Source organism: Myotis myotis, unplaced genomic scaffold (genome assembly GCF_014108235.1).
Source record: "Myotis myotis isolate mMyoMyo1 unplaced genomic scaffold, mMyoMyo1.p scaffold_m19_p_17, whole genome shotgun sequence".
Classification (NCBI taxonomy): Eukaryota; Metazoa; Chordata; class Mammalia; order Chiroptera; family Vespertilionidae; genus Myotis; species Myotis myotis.
The window spans coordinates 30,301,301-30,320,568 of NW_023416321.1; the positions used below are offsets into that span (position 1 = coordinate 30,301,301).

General features: G+C 40.3%; 1 protein-coding gene across 2 annotated transcripts in view; it reads left to right on the top strand.

Annotated features, from left to right (window-relative positions):
- CRLF3 (cytokine receptor like factor 3) overlaps nucleotides 1-19,268 on the top strand; it is a 46,548-nt gene that overhangs the window by 4,044 nt on the left and 23,236 nt on the right. For both annotated transcript variants that reach the window (XM_036340587.1, XM_036340586.1), the window contains exons 2-5: nucleotides 9,442-9,649; nucleotides 13,893-13,980; nucleotides 16,403-16,580; nucleotides 18,041-18,263. In XM_036340587.1, the coding sequence (XP_036196480.1) occupies nucleotides 9,442-9,649; nucleotides 13,893-13,980; nucleotides 16,403-16,580; nucleotides 18,041-18,263 (697 nt within the window). The remainder of the gene's footprint in view (nucleotides 1-9,441; nucleotides 9,650-13,892; nucleotides 13,981-16,402; nucleotides 16,581-18,040; nucleotides 18,264-19,268) is intronic.

Genomic DNA, 19,268 nt, shown 5'->3' on the forward strand with positions numbered 1-19,268 from the left:
CATTGTTGTTAATCTTTACCCGAGGACATTTTTCCATTGATTTTTAGAGAGAGTGGAAGGGAAGGGGAGAGACAGAGAGAGAGAAGCATCAATGTGAGAGTGACACATTGATTAGTTGCCTCCCGCAGGCACCCTGACCAGGGCTACATGTCCTTGACCAGAATCAAATCCGGGACCCTTCAGTCCACTGGCGGACACTCTATGCACTGAGCCAAACCGGGTAGGGTAGAGTGGCATCAACTGATGACATTGCCACTATCCAGGTCCTCATCCTCAGTTTTGCAGGTTTAGAAACGTCATCTTTGTATATTATCAAAGGGGGATTTGTTGGAGGTACTGGAGGTGCCTACAATGAGAAATACCAATATTCTAGTATGTGTACAGTTATATTTCACTCTATAAAATGAATGTGGTGGCCTTCATGTGCCTTTTAATTGGTATGAGTCATTGCCGCTCAGGGCATTAACAAAAACAAGTCTCACCCTAGCTAGCCGGCTTGGCTTAGTGGATAGAGCGTTGGCCTGCGGACTGAAGGGTCCCAGGTTCGATTCTGGCCAAGGGCACATGCCTGGGTTGCGGGCTTGTTCCCCAGTAGGGGGTGTGCAGGAGGCAGCCAATCAATGATTCTCTCTTATCATTGATGTTTCTATCCCTCTCTCCTTCTCCCTTCCTCTCTGAAATCAATAAAGAAATATATTTAAAAAAAAACAAAACAAGTCTGCTCTTTCAGAGTAAAGGGCCAGATCCTGGTACCTAAATGAGAGACTATTTGGTGAGGACCCTGCTCACCTGGGGATGCCAGTGGTATCCCTTTGATCCTTGCTAGTACAAGGATCCGTGACCACGGCAGTGGCATCATTATGACCTGAGAGCTTGTGAAGAATGCAGGAATCAGGCCCCACTCAGACCTACTGAATCATAATCTGTACTTTAACAAGATTGCCAGGTATGATATGTATGCACATTAAAACTAGAGGCACACTGCCTTAGAGTATATCATTACCATTTCATCAGCTCTCTACTGACTTCTGTAGTGTAATCTAAACCCCAGGTGTGAGTCATAAATTGCTGTGGTTTATCCCCAAGATGAAACATTGTTTGGAATATCATAGGTTTGTTAGACAATTATACAAGGATATTCAAGTGAATAATTGACAGTCTGGAGCCAGTGCTGTCCTAAAGAAAGCTATTATTACTTCTTTTATCTTCCACTTCCCCCTTCTGTTACCCATTTTCAAAACAGTCCAAAAATCTGTTTGAAATAATTTGTTAACATCTGTAATGTGACCCTTTGTCTTTATAGTATTTTGTTTTCAATTTTTAATAGTTGATTTCAGATAATTTCTTGAAGATTTAACTCATAATCTTGATATTCCTAATGTACAATGCCAGGTTTTCTATAGATTATTATTCCCATAGCATTTGAAAACACATAGCATACTAGTTAAAGACTGGGACAGATATAGAACTCAGCGTAAAAAACAAGTTATTTCAGAGAACCAGGGCAGGAAGTCCTAGTAGTTCAGCAGAGAAAAGAAAGCTATTATTGCTTCTTTTATCTCCCACTTCCCCTTCTGTTACCCATTTTCAAAACAGTCCAAAAATCTGTTTGAAATAATTTGTTACTGCAGTAGTACTTAAAATGTCCCAATTATAGTGTCCTATAGTTATATCTAAGCTGAGGAAAACCAAGAATGGATGAAATAATTTAAAAATAACTCATAATTCTACTTCTTGGAGACAGCCATTATTAACATCTTGGTGTCTCCTTCTAGACATATTATCTTGTAAAATTGAGAGACTACTGTATATGCAACTTTGTATTCATTTTTTTCTTTTGGTTAACATTATATCATAAGCATTTATTATGAAAAATTTCCTACCTGCAATCTGATTTTGAACGCCAAGGTGAATAGCCTGTTAGATAGGATAGCTATGGAGCATTGGTTGGTGGCAGGCTGAAGTGTGTTGACTCAGGTACACCAAATACTAGAAGCAAAGCTCTAGAAGCAATGCTAAACGATCAACAACCAAGAAAAACAAAGCTGCACACATATTTGTGTGCAAAAGACCACATATTTACATTGGCTTTTCAGTCAGCTTTTCTTGAATTTGTCTTTTCACAAATTGTCTTTAAACATGACACTCTGAAAGCTGCTTGTTGAATCCAGAACTCACTTGAAATATAGAATAATATAAATAAGAATTAAAGCAAGCATTTGAATCCATACTGTTACAATCAGTGATGTTAATGGGAAAATGTGTGTCAGTTTTTCTGTATAGATTTTTTCCCAATGTAAATTTGTAATGTACGTATAATTTTAATAAAGAGCTATTCTTGTTACTATAAGTCTGGTAAATAATGTGGCTACTTTGTCATCTAAAAAAGCCACACAGATGTAGGACGGGCTTTTATTATTGAGGAGTATCAGCGAATCACTTCTATTTGCAGTTATTTTCCTTCGTCAGTACTTGCCCATGTTAGCCAGGAGATGACAAAGTTAACGTTCCTGAACCTCGCTTTCCTTATCTGAGCCGTGAGGGTAAGGATTGCACCTACTTTACCTGGCCACTGTGGGAATTTAAATGAGAAATTTATTTCTTACTTATATTTGTTTAATGAGAAATTTATTAAAAATGCTTAACACAATGTCTGGGACATACGAAGTGCTTAATAAATATTTGCTGTAATAATAATACCACTAAATATTATTGTTATTCAAAGTGATGCCCCTTACTTCTCTCCTATTCTCTTGCCCAGCAGAATGCTCTGAGCTCTGATGGCAGTTTGTGGCTATCCCACTTATATAAGAATGTAGTGCTACCTTTTATTATAGTTACGTGTGCATGCAACTGTCTCCTTTACCAGAATGATAGTTTTTTGAGGTCAGGACCATACCTTATTTATCTTTATAACTCTGGTTTGTGGAACATAACTAGACCTCATTAAATACTGAATGCGTGCCTTTATGAATGTTTTGGGTGTAGTTTTGCAGATTTTTTTAATAATATTCATTGTCTTGATTAAATGCACCCTATTCATTAATGCAGATAATCAAGAATTAAACATTTGTTTTATCATATGATTTGGCTATTTGTTCCTACACAAACTATGCCAAAGCATAATGGCTTAAAAGCAGTCATTTTATTTGCTATTCTGGGGTTCATTTGGCCATACCTGAGTTTGCTGGCAACATTCACATAATTGCAATCAGATGGCAGCTAAGGCTGGCATGTTCAAGACAGAATGTTCACTTAACCTGTTGGAGCCTTAGTGGTAGCAGGAGTCAGTTGGGATTTATGGTTGGGCCTCAGTGCCAGTATCTCTCTTTTCCTTCCTCTCTTCCTCCTACCCTTCCCACTTTCCTCCTTCTTCCACTTGTTCTTTCCAGAAAGGTAGACATACTTCTTAAATGGTGACTCAGGACCCCCCTAAGTGCAAAAGCACAAGTTGCCAGGTTTTCTTAAGGCTGAGGCCTGGAACTGGCAGAGCATCAGTTCTAGCCTATAGCTATGCACATTGACTGCATTAGAATACAGGCCCGGCCTATATTCTAAGGGAGGGAGGATATGAGTACCAAGAGTTGTGATTCACTGAGGGCCACGAATGTAACAGACTAGCAATTCATATAATAAAGATTTTCTTTTTGGATGTTTTCAAATAAGCATAACAAAATAGCCTAATTGTAAGAGAGATAAGAAGGAAATGTAGCAACACTTATGAGTCCATACATGAATCAGACAATTCAAATTCTCTGCCACTTTAGTAGCTTTGTAATGTAGGCAAGTTCATGTCTCTGACTCATATGTTACTCATCTACAGATGCTTTTTTCATAGGGAGGGTGATAGAATCTAAATAAGACCGTGGATGTTATACGTGGCACACAGTAGGTATTCAGTAGATGATAGCTATTACTGTACTGTTATTATTGCTATCATTGTTATTTCTAATGACTAATGTCTTGGTGCCAGCACAAAGGCAATAGCCAATGCAGTACATTTCATTTGAATTGAGAAGAAGCATTTTGGTTAGTTTTTTCAATTTCGGTTGACTATTTTATATCTTTGTCTTTTATTTTTGATCTCTATGTCCTTGTTGGCTGATGGTGTTTAAAGTCAGTCTCTAATTTTATATAGTTTTGGTTTCCTACTCGTAAAATAATTGGGAAAATAAACTCATAGATTAAAATTAGAAGATAAAAATTCTTTTCTTCTATGAAGTCATGAAGACGCATGTTTTAGAGGAGATAGAGAAGATTCCAGTTACTTAATTTCCTGAAATACACGTTCTATTCTGTTCTGTTCTGTCCTTTCCTATCCTGTTCCATCTTTTTTCTTTCTTTCTTTCTTTTTTTTTTTTATTGCTTAAAGTATTACAAAGAGTATTACATATGTCTCCTTTTTCCCCCCACCCTTGACAATCCTTTTTTTTTTTTTTTTTTTAAATATATTTTATTGATTTTTTACAGAGAGGAAGGGAGAGAGATAGAGAGTTAGAAACATCGATGATGAGAGAAACATTGATCAGCTGCCTCCTGCACATCTCCTACTGGGGATATGCCAGCAACCCAGGTACATGCCCTTGACCGGAATCGAACCTGGGACCTTTCAGTCCGCAGGCCAACGCTCTATCCACTGAGCCAAACCGGTTTCAGCGACAATCCTTTTTCTTGATATAGCTTTGGGATTAATCAACTGCTGTGGAAACTTTGTAAATAAGTGATTATTACTATTTTTTTTTAATACTCATCCGAGGATAGTTTTTCCCATTGATTTTCAGAGTTGAAAGGAGTGGGAGAGGAGAGAGGAGAAAGAGAGAGAGAAACATCGATGTGAGAGAGACACATTGATTGGTTGCCTCCCAGTCGTGCCTGGACCGGGGCTGGATGAACCTGCAACCAGGTATGTGCCCTTGACCAGGAATCGAACCCGAGACCCTTCAGTGTGAGGGCTGACGCTCTAACCACTAAGCAGTGCTGGCCAGGGCAAGTTATTATTATTTTTTTAATTTTTAAAAATTGATTTTAGAGAGAGGAAGGGAGGAGACAGAGACAGAGACATTGATGTGAAAGACCCAACCAGGATTGAACCCGAAACCTGGGTATGTGCCCAAGCAGGAATCAAACCACCATCTTTCAGTGTATGGAATGACACTCCAACTAACTGAGCCACACTGTCCAGGGCTGTGAATTAGTTTTAATGGTCGGTTACAGTAGAGGTTTTAGTGAAAAATTGGTTCAGAATATTATTATTTTTTTAAACTCTTATCTAGGCCGTCTTTTACAGTATTTTTTAAAATATATTTTTATTGATTTTAGAGAGGAAAGAAGAGGTAGAGAGAGATAGAAACATCAATGATGAGAGAATTATTGATCGGCTGCCTCCTGCATGCCCCCTACTGGGGATCAAGCCCAAAACCTGGGCATATGCCCTTCCTTGACTGGAATCAAACCCGGGACCCTTCAGTCCGCAGGCGACACTATACACTGAGCCAAACCACCCAGGGCCAGAATATTATTAATAACTATAAACAAGGTATATTAGTTTCCTCTTAGAAACCTTGAGTTGTGTGTTATTTCTATTCTTAAATCTACTTTGTTACAAACCATCACAGTTGTTTTGCCCTAGAATGGCTAGGTAGCATCTGGGGCTGACTGGTTGACCATGACAGGATTCTTCCTGCAAAGACAAGAAATGCATCTTACATCAGGCAGTACATAATTTATAGGTTGACCTGGGGATTCTTTCACATGGGATCCGTAAGTACTAAACAGCCTGGTGAGGGGAAAGACCATGGTCCTTGGAGTGAGACTGTTTCAGGCACTGGGAAGCCTTGCGGAATTTTTTTGACTTTGAGCTTCACTTTGCTCAATATAAACAATGCAGACCCACCTCTCAGAGTTGTGAAGATTAACGAGCTAATCGTGAACACCCTGGACCATGGTGCCACATCAGATAGGGACAACTCACTCAGCAGCGAAGCCCACATTTTTTAAAGTTTCAAAAGCAAAGCGAATGTACTTGGTTACATAATTGGCTTAAAGGTGCCTGAGGCTTTAAATTATGAACCATTTCGGAGAGAAGAAATGATGCCAAGTTAGTATCAAGTTTGAAAAGCAGTGGTTGGCATTCTGTGAGTAAAAGGGAACACATTTACAATGAAAGTCCAGGAGATGGATTTAGAAATGGAGTCTCCCTCCCTGGCCCTCTCACTACTTTGTGTTCACATACTTCCTTTTTTCTTCCGAGGCTCTAAAACAGAAACAAAACATAGGCCCTGCAAGGAGCTTTTGAATTCTTTCTAAAGAGGAAATTGACTTTACCTAACCAATGCACTTCCTGTGTGTGCCGCATCCGCTAAAGAGCGAGGCAGGCCCTGGTTGGTATAGTGTTCAGCTGCGGAATTTCCTCTTGGTGGCAGGGGTGCAAACTATATTACAGTGCTCCGACATGTGTAAGGTCTGTCTGAGTCACCTGGGGATCTTGTTAAAAATGCAGGTTCTGATTTAGTAGCTCTGGGTGAGGCCTGAAAATTTTTGCATTTCTGACAATATTCCAGGTGATGTGTCTCCCTTGGTTCTTTTAGTAAGATCTTAAAAGCACACTTGATTATTTTTATTCAGTAACATTTATTTGCTTAGTGCTGGTATGTTAGGGGCTTATTCCCAAGGATCCCACAGCTGAGTGATGAACCAAATCAAGTACATTTTTAGTTTGGTTCTTTTTAAAAATATGTATATATTTTATTGATTTTTTACAGAGAGAAAGGGAGAAGGATAGAGAGCTAGAAACATCGATGAGAGAGAAACATTGATCAGCTGCCTCCTGCACACCCCCTACTGGGGATGTGCCCACAACCGCCATACATGCCCATGACTAGAATCAAACCTGGGACCCTTCAGTCTGCAGCTGACGCTCTCTCCACTGAGCCCAACAGATTAGGGCGAGTTTGGCTCTTTTTTTAAAAAAAAAAAATCAGCAAAACAACTTTGACTTTGGTTTATTTTATAGAAGTTCTTTAGTAACTTTGCAGAGATTAACCATTAAATTTAAATTAGGATTTCTCCTTTACTTTATGATTTAAGGAATTCTATTACTGCACACGTACCAGCCACTGTAACTCCCAATAAGGTGAAAAAGAGAAAAAGTTGCATCCATGATCTGTCCACCCAGCCAATCAAACTGTTAGTTCTTTTTTTTTTTTTTTGTATTTCTTTGTTGTCCTTGGGCAGGGGCATCTTTTGTTTTTATGTGGTTGTGAACATTTCTGCAAAACAATTTTGTGTGTCTGCTTTTTAAATTTAGTATTAGAGAATAAATAGAAATTGTTCTAAATTGCTCTGTTAGCTATTAAAATATAGTACTGTAGCCTGGCTGGCGTGGCTCAGTGGTTGAGTGTCGACCTATGAACCAGGAGGTCACGGTTGGATTCCCGGTCTGAGCACATGCTCCGGTTGCGGGCTTGATCCCCAGTAGCAGGCATGCGATCAGTGATTCTCATCATTGATGTTGCTATCATTCTCTTCCTTCCTCTCTGAAATAAAAATAAAAATAAACAAATATAGTGCTTTCTCCATATTTTGATATATTTTTTCTAGGTGGTTTTCTTGGACTTCAAACATTCTTGCTAAGATCAAGTTAGCAAAAGGGTTAGGGCAGTAAACATAATATGTCATATGAAACTAATATGATAATGTTAGCAAAATAAAGTATGTGTTTGCTTTAATTCAACTAAGAGTTTTGGTTTATAGTTAGAATTTCCTTTTTTGTTGTTAACCCTCACCAGAGATATTTTTTCCATTGCTTTTAAGACAGAGTGGAAGGGAGGAAGGGAGGGAGGGAGGGAGGGAGGGAGGGAGGGAGGGAGGGAGAGAGAGAGAGAGAGAGAGAAAGAGAGAGAGAGAGAGAGAGAGAGAGAGAGAGAGAGAAACATCAACTGATTGCCTCCTGCACATGCCCTGAACAGGTACATCCCCTTGACTGGGAATCCCCTTGACTGGGAATCGACCCTTCGACCCTCAACCCTTCAGTGCTTGGGTTGACGATCTAACCCAACTGATCCACCCAGCCAGGGCCATGTTATATGTATTCTTAAAAAGAAAAAAGAATATGTGTGAAATATATTCACACATTTCTATAATATGTGTGCAATGTAAAGATTTTCTTGTTTTATGTCTTAGGGCAGCGGTCACCAACCTTTCGGACCTCTCTGTGGCCCACCGGTTGGTGACCGCTGTCTTAGAGCAGCGGTCCTTAATCTGGCTGTGTGGACGTAGAGCAGTGTTTCTCAAAGTATGGGCTGCAGAATCACAGGTGTGCTTGTGGAAAACAAGAACTCCATACACTCCTCTTGCCCCCCTCCTCCAAGCTTCTAGTGGGGTAGGTCTGGGATGGAGCCCTGAAATCTGAATTATAATAGGCAGCCTGTTTGATTCTTCTGCAAACCACCTTTCAGATTTACTGCTCCCAGCAAGCCGTGGTTGGGGTCTAAGGGAATTTGTAACCCCTGAAATTGAATAAGTAGGGTATTCATTTTTCTGGGAAGAGGATCTATAAATCTCTCAGTGAGATTCACAAAGAGGACCATGACTCAAAAAAGATTAAGTCATTGTCCCAGAAGTGTGTTTTAAAAATAATATATTTTTATTGATTTCAGAGAGGAAGGTCGAGGGATAGAAACATTGGTGAGAGAGAGACACTGATCGGCTACCTCCTGCGCACGCACCACCGGGGATCAAGCCCGCAACCTAGGCATGTGCCCTGACTAGGAATCGAAATGGGGACCTCTTGGTTCATGGGTTGACGCTCAACTACTGAGCCACACCAGCCAGGCCCAGAAGTGTGTTTTTTATGAACATTTTCTGCTTCTTATGAGCTTCTTAGGATTTAAATAAATTCTTAGTTTTTTTTTCGCATAATGAGGGCATTTTATCCACGAGTGGATTTTTTGGTATTGTAGCTTTCTAACGTACCATTTCTTTATTCTTTAAGCAAATGAATTTTAATGCCCTCCTAGTTTAAAATTATTTTTTAATGAAATGTACTATTGCCACAAATTACTTTGTACAGATAATATTTTCTAACACTTATTTATTGAGAACAACAGTGTGCCAATTGTTTTACTAAGTGCAACATATATTTTTATTTAACCCTAGCATCAACCCAGTGAGGTAAGCATAAGGAAACTGAGGTATGGAGTGCTTAATTCCCTTGACCACATTGACACAGTTTGTGAATGATGGAACCAGGGTTTGAGCCCATTCTGTCTGACCTGAAGGCCAGTTGTGTGCAAGTCTGCAAGTTTGTGCAGATGAATCACATTTGGTTTTCCAGTGAATAGAAGATGATGATTGTATAGTACCTTGAAATTATCATAGGTGTTGCTTGTGGATTAGCCTTTTTTAGTGATTCTGATTCTGAGTTTTGTTATTTCTTTTCAGATCAAAGAGAGTGCATCACAGACCAGAGATGTCCTCAAACAGCATTTTAATGATTTAAAGGGAACCCTTGGGAAGCTCCTGGATGAGCGACTGGTGACCCTTTTGCAAGAAGTGGATACCATTGAGCAAGAGACCATTAAACCGCTTGATGACTGCCAGAAGCTCATAGAGCACGGAGTTAACACTGCAGAGGACTTGGTCCAAGAAGGTGGGCTTCTCCTATTAAATGTGGCAAATTCAGATCGACAGTGCTCATTTCTCAGGGCTTATTGCCATCTGTGGGGTGCTTACGAAGTTCCTACCATGGGACAGTTTATAATATAGGATGACAGATACACAGTGAGGTATCCCAGCATAAGTGCAATTAAAGTGTTAATTATAATCATTTACAAAACAAGGAGTAAATGATTTTTCTCAAACAGTTCCATGATATTATCACATTCACTGTTAGAGCAATTTTAAGGTCATTTTGAGTCTTCAGATCTTTTTCAGAGTGTTTGTGGATTATAGAGTTTAATTCCCTTGTTCTTTATATATGTTTTTTATCGATTGTTAGAGAGAGAGAAAGGGAGAGGGATAGAGAGGTAGAAACATCCATAAGAGAGGAACATCATCGATCGGCTGCCTTCTGCACGCCCCTTACTGGGGATCAAGCCTGCAACTGAGGCATGTGCCCTGACCAGGAATCAACTGGTGACCTCTTGGTTCCTGGGTCAACGCTCAATTGCTGAGGCACACTGGCTGGGCAATTCCATTGTTCTTTTTAATAGGTTAACAAGCCGAAACCGGTTTGGCTCAGTTGATAGAGCGTTGGCCTGCGGACTGAAAGATACCAGGTTCGATTCCTGTCAAGGGCATGTACCTGGGTTGCGAGCACATCCCCAGTAGGAGATGTGCAGGAGGCAGCTGATCGATATTTCTCTCTCATCGATGTTTCTGACTCTCTATCTCCCTCCCTTCCTCTCTGTAAAAAATCAATAAAATATATTAAAAGAAAAAATAGGCTAACAAATATGATTAGTGTTTACTCCTGAAATTGTAGTTGTTATATTTTTGTCTTTAGCCAATTATTTTGGTGGAAACATGCCCAGATCTAGCCTTCCTCCCTTCCTTCCTTCCTCCCTCCCTCCCCATAAGCCTTTGTCAGGTACATTAAATTAAAATTCTGTCCTTTGGGGTTCACATGTGAGCGAGGCACATATGCCGAGAGAGATCTAAGGCCTTACGGGAGCACAGAAGGGATATGCTTAACTGGAAGACTGTAGGAGAGTTTTCTGTAGGAGTTTTGCAGAGGGAGCTAACAGCCCGAGTGGAAGCAGAAGGAACATCACGAGTGAAGGGAGGGGCATATCAGGGATCTTTTTGAAGTAATTTAGGCAGCAGAGTTACACAAAGTTGCATTTAAAAAATTGGCACAGCCTACAGTTTGGAGACTGGGTTCAAAGTTGTAAGACTAGAGATAAAGAGACTAATTAGGAAGTTGCAGCAGTAATCCAGATAGGAAAGAATGACGACAGAGACGAGAGGATAAGGTAGAGCTGGTTTTAAGATTTTTCATATAGAATTATTGATGATTTTACTGATCAATAAGAGTTGATTACTGGTGATTGACTGGATATAGGTTAGAGGAGAAAGCGAAGGATCTAGGATGACCAAAACCAGCCTGATTTTGGGTGTCGGTAAATTGTGCTTTTTACTGACATAGGAAATGAAGGAGTAGGGTTGGGCTCTGGTGGGTACTTAGGCATTTGGTTTGAGCATGTTGACTTTGAAGTGCTTAAGATGAAAGGGGGAGTTGGGAGTGATGCTTAGGCGAGAGATAATATCTGGAGATGTTAATATGGCAATTAATGGCATATATATCAGATCTGAATCAATAGGAATAAGAAATATCATCAAGAGATAGTCTACAGCCCTAACCAGTTTGACTCAGTGGATAGAGCATCGGCCTGCGGAGTGAAGGGTCCCAGGTTCAATTCCAGTCAAGGGCATGTACCTTAGTTGCAGGCACATCCCCAGTAGGGGGTGTGCAGGAGGCAGCTGATCGATGTTTCTCTCACATCGATGTTTCTAACTCTCTATCCCTCTCCCTTCCTCTCTATAATAAATCAATAAAATATATTTAAAAATAAAAAGAGATAGTCTACAATATGAGATGAGAAGGCAGAAATGGTAGAACTGTAAGGGACAGCAACATTTAAATAACTCCAGGGGGAAAGAGGCAGGGGAGGCGGTGGAATCCATTCTGCAGACCGAGTGCAGTCCAGTGGCAGAGGATAAAAAGTGTGCATGGCTCACAAGTCTGTGACTCCAACTGGAAACCAGTCCCCTGTTTTGTCTTACGTGGAATATGGTACCAGTGTTTCCTTCACATGCTAAGTGTATTTTAGTCTTATCTTCAGTGAGAAGTGTTTATTTGCTATTCACCATAACGGTGCCTTTGAGAAAAAAATTTTTAGCAAGACCACAGAATGTCTTTCCCTGGAGGCTGTGCATTTGGAAACAAACCCAGAAGCAGTTCATCACAGGTCAGGAGTGTACACCCATCACCCTGAAGACTGAGAGATGTTTTTAGTTTAGAAAATAAATCCTTCGAGGCACATACATGCTTGTCACAGCATCTCTCAATTTTTTTCAGATGCTTCCATTTTTTTGTACTTCAGAAATACTTTAAATTTCAAACTCTTCCCTCCTTTCCCAAGGGATAAAAGCTTATTTATGGAATTGGGAGGATTTTAAGGCAGTGTTCAGTGTGTCTCTTTTCCTTTTGGTGAAGGAAACTTGAGTCATTCCAAGGTTCATTCAGATAGAAAAGAGTTCTGGTGGGGCTGTGGGAGGATATAGAAGTGGTTGTGATTTACTGCCTTTATATAGCATTTTTTTTTTATTCTGTTGAGTAAGTTCTAATCTAATAGATGATAATCTTTTAGGAAAACATTATGATTTGTTGTTTTTTGTTGTTGTTTAATCTTTACTGTTGAGAGTATTACACATGTTCCTCCTCCCCCCATTTGGTTTATAAGATCCGTGTGCCCTATTCCTTCTGGCTCCTATTGGTGTTGATGAAAGTTTCTGTAGGAGAGATGGGAAAAGTCCCTGGGTCTTCTGCTTTGCATAGAGTTGATTGACAACCAGATTTCCTTGGTTAGAACAGAACAGACATTTCTGGTGGGATGTTGCCATTGTGGACCCTTTTCCTCTTGAACTTAACCTTAGTGTCACTTCTAAAATAGTGTCTGCTTTTACTTTTTGGGAATTAAAATAAAGCTACTTTAAATTTTATTTTTCAGTTAGAGTTTACATTCAATATTATTTTGTATTAGTTTCATTTATACAGCATAGTGGTTAGATAATCTATACAGCATAGTGGTTAGATAATCAAAGTATTTCCCCTCTCCCCCAATATTTCCAGTACCCATCTAGCACCATACAGGTATTACAATATTATTGACTATACTAGAGACCTAGTGCACAAAATTCATGCACGGGTCAGGTCCTTAGAGGCTGCCGGCTGCCTGCCAGGGCCTCCCTTTATTCCACACCACCCCCTGGTGATCAGTGCACATCATAGTGAGTGATCAAATTCCCGGTCTCCTGGTTGACCTCCTGAGGGGACACTTTGCATATTAGGCTTTTAAATATATAGGTTTCCTATGCTGTACTTTATATCCCCATGACTATTTTGTAACTACTAACCTGTACTTCTTTTTTAAATTTTAATTTAAATTTTTATTAAATTTATTGGGGTGATACTGGTTAACATCATCATATAGGTTTCAGGTGTCGGTTTTTATGTTAGAAGATCTGTATATTGCACCATGTGCCTACCACCCAAACAACCCATACTTCTTAATTCCTTCACCTCTTTTGGGAAATTTTTTAAAAATATATTTTATTGATTTTTACAGAGAGGAAGGGAAAGGGATAGAGAGTTAGGAACATCGATGAGAGAGAAACATCGATTAGCTGCCTCCTGCACACCCCCTACTGGGGATGTGCCTGCAACCAAGGTACATGCCCTTGACCGGAATCGAACCTGGGACCCTTCAGTCCACAGGCGGACGCTCTATCCACTGAGCTAAACCGGTTAGGGCGGGAATTTTTTTTTAAAGATTTTTTTGATTGCAGAGAGGAAGGGAGAGGGAGAGAGAGATAGAAACATCAATGATGAGAGAGGATCATTGATCAGCTGCCTGCTGCACACCCCACACTACAACCTGGATTGAGCCCGCAACCTGGGCATGTGCCCTGAGGGAACCGAACATGACCTCCTGGTTCATAGGTCGATGCTCAACCACTGAGTTACGCTGGCCTCTTTTGGGAATTTGATTGTGGCGTCACTTAAGAATTGTTTGCAAGAAAACCAGAGACCTACCTGGACAAGGGTTGTATTGATTACTTGAGAGTGTGACTATTTTTCACTGTACTAGATCTCTTATTTCTGATTCTAGGTGAAATTGCCATTCTTGGTGGTGTAGGAGAACAGAATGAAAAACTGTGGAGCTTTACCAAAAAGGCCTCACACATTCAGTTGGACAGGTAAGAGTTAATGCCTTGGGGCTTACTTTTAAGCATCTAAACCAGCGGTTCTCAACCTGTGGGTCGTGACCCCTTTGGCAGTCGAACGACCCTTTCACAGGGGTCTCCTAAGACCATCCTGCATATCAGATATTTACATTATGATTCATAACAGTAGCAACATTACAGTTAAGAAGTAGCAACAAAAATAATTTTATGTTTGGGTCACAACACGAGGAACTGTATTTAAAGGGCCAGAATGTTGAGAACTACTGAAAACCAAGCATGTCAAACTCAAAGGCTAACATGGGCCAAATAGAAACCTACTGACCATCCAGTAGGTTTATTTCAATAGAGACATGCTGAATACAAAGGGCTGAAATAAATGAGTAATCGTTAACATAAAATAATAGAACACTTTAATAAAAATTAATCTTTTTTCTTGAACATTAATTATCAGACACTGAATAACTGCACAAATTAATAAGTGTAACACAAATAAACCTACTTTTCTAGTTCTCCAAAAGTGAAATATTTCCTGTTGCACACACCAAACAAGTCAGTCCAAGACTAATGATGTGGCAATCAGCTGCTAAAATATTCGCTGCTAGTATTATTAGAGAGAAGTGTAGTAATCAGTCATTAGTGAACGTTGTAGTTCGTTATTAATAATTATGTATAATAGGATATTGTAAAAACTAAGTTACGAATTTTTTATTAAAACGTTACTTACATACCGTTATATTGGCTAGGCCACAAATATATTTGTTGTGGGCCGCGGGTTTGACATGCTTGATCTAAACTATGCCTTTTTATTCATCCCCTCCCTGTTAAAGATTCTGATTAAAGGTGAAAGAGAATATATTTTTCAAGGCTTCACTGCTCATTACCAGTATTACTAATATAAAATAGTTGTGATTGCAATTTTTGGTATAGTATCATTACAGATTTTCTTCGATTTTTTTAAAAATTAAATTTATTGGGGTGACATTGGTCAACATGAACATACAGATTTCAGGTGTGGGTTTCTATGTTGCAAGATCTGTGTATTGTATCATGTACTCACCACCCAAAGTCAGATCTTCTCCTGTCAAAATATATTAGGACCCTATTATATATATTAGGACCCTCTTCTCCTCCTCTCTTCCCAGATTTTCTTCAATTCTAATGTGTAATAGAATTGTTAAATTTTTAACGATTTGAACATAATATTGAAACTAGGTCATATCTCAGTAAAACAGATCTTTTGGCATAAACTTGACAACTGTGATTCTACCAACTTTTTTATCTTCTTGCTCATACTTATTTGGGAATAGAATCTTTATGTAATGTTTTGCAAAGCCCCCACTGCCATGAGCATTATTTACCGGGAGCTTCTGCATCCTTATAGTATGTGACTGATCTAAAGTATTCCTTATTGTTGTTGTTTTTTTTGAATCCTCACCCAAGGATATGTTTATTGATTTTAGTGAGAGAGAGAGAGAGAGAGAGATCCATGTGCGAGAGAAACATCGATCAGTTGCCTCCTGTACCACCCAGGGATTGAACCCAAAACCTGGGTATGTGCCCAAACTGGGAATCGGACCTGCTACCTTTTGGTATTCTGAACAATGCTCTAACCAACTGAGCCACACCAGCCAGGGCTGTATTATTATTATTTTTTTAATAAGAGAAAGTTTATTGAGAAAGTCACAGAGGTAGAGGTGAACTATAGAATCAGTGGCCTTAGGAAACAAGTTACAGAGGCAAAAGAAGGGCCCTTGGAGCTTAGGAGAAAGAGAGAAGGACAAGATGGGGGGGGGGGGTGCGAGTGGGGAAGGTGTGTTGTGCTCCAGAGAGCCAACCCTTGGGATTTTTTTTAGCGGGGGGGTTTGGGGGGGTGGGGGAGTTAATTCTCCTCCAAGGAATTTTTTTTTTTAATATATTTTATTGATTTTTTACAGAGAGGAAGGGAGAGAGAGATAGAGAGAGTTAGAAACATCGATGAGAGAGAAACATCGATCAGCTGCCTCCTGCACATCTCCCACTAGGGATGTGCCCGCAACCCAGGTACATGCCCTTGACCGGAATCGAACCTGGGACCTTTCAGTCCGCAGGCCGACGCTCTATCCACTGAGCCAAACCGGTTTCGGCCTCCAAGGAATTTTTTCCATTGATTTAGAGAGTGGAAAGGAGGGAGGGAATGGGGGGGGGGGGGGGAGAGAAAGAGAAAGAAACATTAATGTGAGAGAGACACATCGATTAGTTGCCTCCTGCACACGCTCCAACCGGGCTGGGGTTCGAACCTGCAACCCAAGTACATGCCCTTGACTGGGAATCAAACCCAAGACCCTGTGGTGCTCTGGCCAGTGCTCTAACCATTTAGCAACACCGGCCAGGGCCACCCCTTATATGTTTAACTCTCAGTTAAAGCCTCATACACACATGAGCTTTGTTTCCTCAGCTTACCAGAAGTGCCTTTACTGGTCGATGTGCCTTGTTTATCTGCTCAGTTGGATGACTCAATTCTTAACATAGTGAAAGACCACATTTTTAAGCATGGAACCGTAGCATCTCGCCCACCAGTACAGATAGAAGAACTAATAGAGAAGCCTGGAGGCATCATTGTGCGATGGTGTAAGGTCAGTAATTCAGAATTATAGAAGTGGCTTCAACATCATGGATTTGAGATTGGGGGGCCTTAAATTTTTTCTCTTAAATTTGTTTTTATTGATTTCGGAGAGAGTAAGGGAGAGGGAGAAGGGGATAGAAACATCAGTGATGAGAGAGAATCATTGATTGGCTGCCTCCCACACACCTCCCACTAGGAATCAAGCCCTATACCCAGGCATGTACCCTTGACCAGAAATCGAACCGTGACTTCTTGGTTCATGGTTCGATGCTCACCACTGAGCCACACAAACTGGGCAGATTACTTTTTTGATAAACTACCTTTGAATATTTTTTTCTCTTCATAAACAAAAATCCCTTTTGCTTTACAATTAAAGTCACAGGGATCTTGAACTGAGGTAGCTCTTCCAGTTTGAGATAAACAGTTTTGAAGGTACTTTTTAGAATCCCTGAATCACTGCATTGTTTCTCAGTTGTAACTTCCTGAGTTAAGGACTGCTCCCATTTCTGTTTTTTAGGAGAGTCAAATGATGATAGTGAATATTGGGTGTCTGATAGCTTCCTGGTCAACACTCAACTAATATCTCTGAAATAAAATGTCTAAAGAATGATTTCTTTATATCTCAGCATTGCTGAGATTTTATGTGTTAAATTGGTTATATAGATGAGCTACCATATTTTATTTTTATTTTATTTTATTAATCCTCACTGGATATTTTCCTTTGAGTTTTAGAGAGCGTGGAAGGGAGGGGGAGAGACACATCAGTGTGAGGGAGACACATCAATTGGTCGCCTCCCACACGAGCCTTGACCAGGGCTGTGGATGGAGCGAGCCCACAACCAGGACATGTGACTGGGAATGGAACTGTGACCTCCTGGTTCATAGGTCGACACTCAACCACTGAGCCACGCTGGCTGGGCTAGTTGTGGGATTCTTATCCTTGAATTTTTAATGTTTTATCCTTGGCATTATTGTGTAGAAATCATGCCATTTCATCAAAGAAAGCAGATTTTTCCATATCAGATTGGGAGGTCTAAACACATGGTTCAGTAAAGAAAAGAAGGGACACAATGATGGAATATTTCTGATGACCTTCCTGAGAGGAGCCTGCATTGAGTATATTCAGCACTTGGGCTTGTATGCTTGGCCCAAAATGCCACATTCTAGGTTTTTTTTAAATTTTTATTTATTTTTTTTTATTTCAGAGAGGAAAGGAGAGGGAGAGAGAGAGAAACATCAATGATGAGAGAATCATTGATCAGCTGCCTCCTGCACACCCCTTATTGGGGATTGAGCACGCAACCTGGGCATGGGTCCTTGACCAGAATTGAACCTGGGGCTCTTCAGTCCGCAGGCTGATGCTCTATCCACTGAGCCAAACCGTCAAGGACCGCATTCAAAGTTCTGATAGAGTGATGCAGAGAGAAATTATTCTCTGACTTTTACCTAACACAAAGTCTTTCTCTTTAGGTGGACGACGACTTTACAGCCCAAGATTACAGACTCCAGTTTCGTAAATGTACTTCAAATCATTTTGAGGATGTATATGTAGGCTCTGAAACTGAATTCATAGTGTTACACATAGACCCCAATGTTGATTATCAGTTCCGAGTCTGCGCCCGAGGAGATGGCCGACAGGAGTGGAGTCCTTGGAGTGTCCCCCAGATAGGTCATTCCACGTTGGTGCCGCATGGTATGCCCTTGCCTTCTCACTCCTGAGCTCAACTGTGTGTAGGAACACTTGTCTTCTGTGCTCAAGGCCGCACGCTGCCCACCCTTGTTTCTGAGGCTAACCCTGGATTGATGAGAACAGCACTGGATATGTCTTTTACTTCCTGCTCACATTACTTCGTGTGACTTTTACAAAGAATTCAACAGTTCTTATCTCCAGAGTCTAAAATAGTGCCACCCAGGATTGGTAGCATTCCCTAAAACCACAGATTTTAAATATTGCATCAGGAAACTTCAGGGTTTTTTGTTTTTTTAAAATATATTTTTATTGATTTCAGAGAGGAAGGGAGAGGGAGAGACAGATAGAAACATCAGTGATGAGAGTGATCATTGATTGGCTGCCTCCTGCATGCCCCTCACTGGGGATCGAGCCCGCAACCCAGGCATGTGCCCTTGACTAGAATTGAACCCAGGACCCTTTAGTCTGCAGGCCAGTGCTCTATTCACTGAACCAAACTGGCTAGGGCATGGAAACTGCAGTGTTTGATCCAAACCTTCAGTGTATATCTGAGTAGAGGCTTTTTCTCAAAAGCTGTATGGTTGACGTTGATCTCTTCTATATTACTAGTTTACCAGATTCAAACTCATTTGTTAATTAGTTCTTAATCAGGTTGGAGTAAGCTCAAATATGATTTTATCAGATAGGCCCGTGGTCGGCAAACTGCGGCTCGAGAGCCACATGCGGCTCTTTGGCCCCTTGAGTGTGGCTCTTCCTAAGCCTTAGGAGTACCCTAATTAAGTTAATAGCAATGTACCTACCTATATAGTTTAAGTTTAAAAAATTTGGCTCTCAAAAGAAATTTCAATTGTACTGTTGATATTTGGCTCTGTTGACTAATGAGTTTGCCGACCACTGAGATAGGCTATAACACTTTTATCTTCCATGCCAAAAGAATAGACTGAAAGTGTTTTTATGGTTTGTAGGATGAACCATAATGCCCTATCATGGAAGAATCTTTTATTAAAC